The sequence below is a fragment of the Polypterus senegalus genome, chromosome 15, assembly GCF_016835505.1.
Source record: "Polypterus senegalus isolate Bchr_013 chromosome 15, ASM1683550v1, whole genome shotgun sequence".
Classification (NCBI taxonomy): Eukaryota; Metazoa; Chordata; class Cladistia; order Polypteriformes; family Polypteridae; genus Polypterus; species Polypterus senegalus.
In genome coordinates, this window is record NC_053168.1 from 7,765,001 (window position 1) to 7,769,838 (window position 4,838).

Here is a 4,838-nt window from a genome sequence, read left to right on the forward strand (position 1 = left end):
ATCAACTGCAAGATGCTATCCTATCAATATGGGCCAACATTTCTAAAGAATGCTTTCAGCACCTTGTTGAATCAATGGCACGTAGAATGAAGGCAGTTGTGAAGGCGAAAGGGGGTCAAACACCGTATTAGTATGGTGGTCCTAATAATCCTTTAGGTGAGTGTGTATATATATATATATATATATATATATATATATATATATATATATATATATATATATATATATATATATATATATATATATATATATATATATATATATACACACACACACACACACACACACACACACATATATATATACACAGGTAGTCTACAGGCTACGGACATCTGACCTTTGACTTACGAACGAGGCCGCAGCTGTGACGCACGTGCCTCATTAACTGCTGCTCCATCATCTTTGGCCGGAGGACGCTGCAAGTAGTAGCTGGAGGGGTGTGATTTCGCTGCTCGCGCACTTTAGTGTCCCTTGGGCAGCTCCTGGGGGCAAGCGAGCCCTGTGGTCCATAGTCACCGGGGCCACAGCTATCACTCGTGTGCAAGATGGAGGCTTAATGGGGTGGTTCGCTGCCTGCCCACTACGCCGCCGCAGCTACTGCACCTGACTGGATGCAGGCTGGATGGAGCGGTGGACGGCGTTTCACTGCCCACCCACTACACACAGCTCTCCTTGAATTGCTTTCAGTGAGCAGCTGGTGATGCTGCAAGCGGTGACCCGGTTGTGGCTGAACGAGGCGGTGGGGGTAAGCACTGTAGTGTGCATCAGGTGGCTGCCGGTTGAATGGGGGAGGTGGTGGGCGATTCACTACCCGCCTTTGGCTGCACCATGTTTATTCTCGGTGGGCGGTTGCACGCCGCAGGCTGCATACTGTAGTGGAGGTGACTGTGTGCTGGGCGGGTGGTGAACTGCCCCTCGCTACTCCCATTCATTCTCAGTAGTAACCCTGCTTGTACTGTTATGCACACAGCAGTAAGTCGTCTCTCATTCAGTACATCAGACGTGTTGACGACGGGTGCCTTCCTGCTGTGATAGCGTGTACAGTGCTGTGCAGAAGAGCTCATCTTAACCTTTTGTCTACACCCTTCAACAATGTCTCTGAAACACAAATCTGATGCAAGTGCTGGTGATACAGTAAAGAAGAGAAAAACCATCACCATTAAAAATAAAGTAGAAATAATAAAAAGGTCAGAGGGGGTGAAACTCCATCATTCATTGGCAGAGCACTTGGTTACAGTCGGTCAACAATAGCATTTATTAAAATAATGTACCTGACTTACATACAAATTCAACTTAAGTACAAACCTACAGTCCCTATCTCGTACGTAACCCGGGGACTGCCTATATATATATATATATATGAGATAGATGTGAAAGGCACTATATAATAGATAGATAGATAGAGAGAGGATATAAGCATTTATTTTACATGTGGCTGTCAAGGAGTCGTTAAAAACTTGAGCTCAAATGTCAAGCGACTGGGATCTTTCTTGAATGGTGCAGAGGTACGGGTTCGAGACCGGGCGCTTCGTGTTTTGAGCAGTGAGCTGCTATTATTGTTATTATTTCTACAATAAAATAAAAACAAATTTGATTTCAGTCTTTAACTCCCAGTCTAAATTTTGGCTACTTGTAAAAGTTAGCACTTGTTTTTTTATTATTTAGTTTTATTCTCTCGGTGACTTTCACGCGGTACGACGAACTTGCCTCTCTCTCCCTCTCTGAGTTGATGGCATTGATCTCCATTTTTTTCACTAAAGCAGCATTGAAAATATATGAAATAAAGAAAACTCTTACGTTTTCTTGGTTTGCTTCAGCTTGGTAACTATTTTATGGCTGCCTACATATATATATATATATATATGTATAAATATATATATATATATATATATAAAGTGTCAATAAACAGTATTCCCCACCTCGGAGACTTTCACACTAAAACACTGAACCCCAGGGAATTTAATTTGGCCTTCTGAACACTGATTAACAAGAAAAAAGACTCTTTGATGTCAAAGTGAAAACATATCTCTGCAAAGTGGTTGAAAATGAATTTCAAAATATAAGACATTCTAATTTGATCACATAAGTATTCACCCTGTAACCACAAGGGGGTGCCACTAGGCCCTAAACCTCAGACACAATGTCATTTTCAAATTAAGGATTTTTGTTGCATCGACATACCTCTCCAAGTGTGCACAACCAACAAGACCACAATCACAAAGCAAGCGAATGTTCTTTCTCTCCTTAACACTCCTCCAGTTCCCATTGGGACAACTCGAGAGGGACACTGCCGCTGACTGTAGCTGAGGATGAACGGCTCCTGGTGTCCAGCTTCCAGCAGTCTATCCACAGTGTTGGCATCCCAGCTAGGTCGAGGTTGGTAAGGCGTCCCAGCCGGGTTGTGTCTCCACCAATGCAGTACATCAGGTGTGGCTTCCCGACTGAGTGAATCCATCATCTCTGATGACAGCTCATCCCATTTTCACTTCTACCTTCTGGAAAGCGCTACCACAGCCTTGTCACTCGCACCACATGCTTCAGGGACAGCTTCTTCCCGAAGGCCATAATGTCACTGAAAACTCCCAGTAACTTGATCCTATCTGCTCTGCACTTTGTACTGTCCCCACTGCTGGTGTACGGGTATTTGCACTGTACATTACATTTTCCCCCTCTCTTATTTACTTAATTATTTACGTTGCAAATGAGAGTGCAGGCAGGGTGGAATGGGTGGTGAAGAGTGTCAGGAGTAATTGGTGACAGACGGGTATCAGCAAAAGTGACAGGGAAGGTCTGCAGGACGGTAGTGAGACCAGCTCTGTTATATGGGCTGGAGACGGTGGCGCAGGAGACTAAGCTGGAGGTGGCAGAGTTAAAGATGTTAAGATGTGCATTGGGTGTCACGAGGATGGACAGGATTAGAAATGAGGACATTAGAGGGTCAGCTCAGGTGGGACGGTGGGGAGACAGAGTCAGAGAGGCAAGATGGCGTTGGTTTGGACATGTGCAGAGGAGAGATGCTGGGTATACTGGGAGAAGGGTGATAAGGATAGAACTGCCAGGGAAGAGGAGGGCCTAAGAGAAGGTTTATGGATGTGCTGAGAGAGGACATGCAGGTGATGGGTGTGACAGAGCAAGATGACGAGGACAGGAGGATATGGAAGAAGACCCCTAACAGGAGCAGCCGAAAGAAGATTTATCTTCTGATATTCTTATTCATTTATTGTATTTATTCATATATCACCAAAACTGTGGCACAAAAATGTCACCACACTCTTGCAGTGTATACAGGGTATGACAATAAAGACTAAAGGGAGTGCAGGAAAAGAAGTTGGATATGACAGAAATAAGAATGTTGACATGAATATGTGGAGCTACAAAGAAGGACATCATAAGAAATGAGACCATCAGAGGTGCAACAAAATGGGAGAGACATCTCAGAAAGTGCAGGAACCGATGTGGTATGGACGTGATGAGGAGAGATGATGAAGATGTAAGTAAAAGAGTGATGGGAATGGAAACACTTGGGAAGAGAAAGCAAGGGAAGGCTGAAGCAGAGGAGGATGGATAAAGTAAAAGCCTTGACTGGTGAAGAGGTGCATGATGGAGCCGTATGGAGAAGGGTGATCGGGCACATGGATCCTGCACAGAAGTGGGAAAAGATCAAGATGAGGAAGACATGAGATCACTCTGTGGAGATCTTAACACTAAAGACTCATTTCATTTGTTAATCAGTGTCAACAAAGGCAAATTAAATCCACTGTGTTAAGTGTTGTATAAAATGAAAATCTGAAAATGTCCAATGGACTGAATGCTTTTTATTGGTACTGTATATACACCGATATTCATACACGGATTTTTAACCCCTAAACAGGTAAGAAACATTTTCAAACTACTGCAGGAGTTTCAGATCCTTACTATAAACACGTCTGCTGTCATATCCACGAAGCAGACCGGGAAACACAAAGCGGGTTATCGGCAGCCATTAGAAAGTCAAAAGAGGGTCTTCCAGTTAAGAAGTTAGTTGGAACGATTTGTAGGAACAAGCCGCGGACCTGGTCCTAAAAATCAAGAGACGTCGCCACTCAAAAGACCAGCTCTGACACTACAATTCACAGTGTTGTTTCATTTGTCTTCATCAAGTTTTAAAAACGTTAACCTAAATCAGCAGCCGCTACGTGCCTCGCTATCGGTCTCTCTCGTTCACTTAGCAGACTATTTGCTCCCATGGGGGTCTGCCCTGCCGCCCGACCACCACGCCAAACGAGGTCTTTACCCACCTGGTGACATTGCGTAGAAGGTGTAGGATGGTCATCTCGTTCTCAATGCCCAAACGGCCCCAGACACAACATAAAGCACCAGGATTACAACGTCCTGCATCCAAGGACAACAGTTGGTGGCAGCGTCGTTACGTCGTCCACGACGTACTCCTCTTCAGAGGCCATCAAGTAACAACCTGAAGACCATGCAGCTCGGTCAACAACAACAACAACAACAGAACGTCGAGGCCGCTCGTCGGTCACCTGGCACTTCTGGAAGGTGGACGCGCAATGCCCATTTGGGAATTTCACCCGCCAGCTACTCGCGCGTCACTCCATCTGCCAGAGGTAAACAATCGATAAACTGCCACTCATCGAGTGTGAGAGGCGGATCTGATACAATAGAGCACAATGATTGGCTAAGGCCGTGACTGACGCATAAATGAGCTATCAGAATGTAGGTGGGGGGAAAAAGAAACCCGCACGTTCTTTACAATGACCAATCAGAGAAAAGCCAACTCGGCACGCCTATCTTTTTTATAACAGCCAATAATTACGAAGGAGGGTAAGTAGACGCCAATC

The 4,838-nt window shown here is 44.8% G+C and overlaps 1 protein-coding gene across 1 annotated transcript in view; it reads right to left on the reverse strand.

The window, feature by feature from the left end:
• tcaim (T cell activation inhibitor, mitochondrial) overlaps positions 1–4,619 on the reverse strand; it is an 84,977-nt gene extending 80,358 nt beyond the window's left edge. Inside the window, exon 1 of the mRNA XM_039736681.1 lies at positions 4,278–4,619. Within this exon, the coding sequence (XP_039592615.1) occupies positions 4,278–4,312 (35 nt within the window). The 5' untranslated portion in view covers positions 4,313–4,619. The remainder of the gene's footprint in view (positions 1–4,277) is intronic.
• Positions 4,620–4,838: the final 219 nt, after the last annotated feature.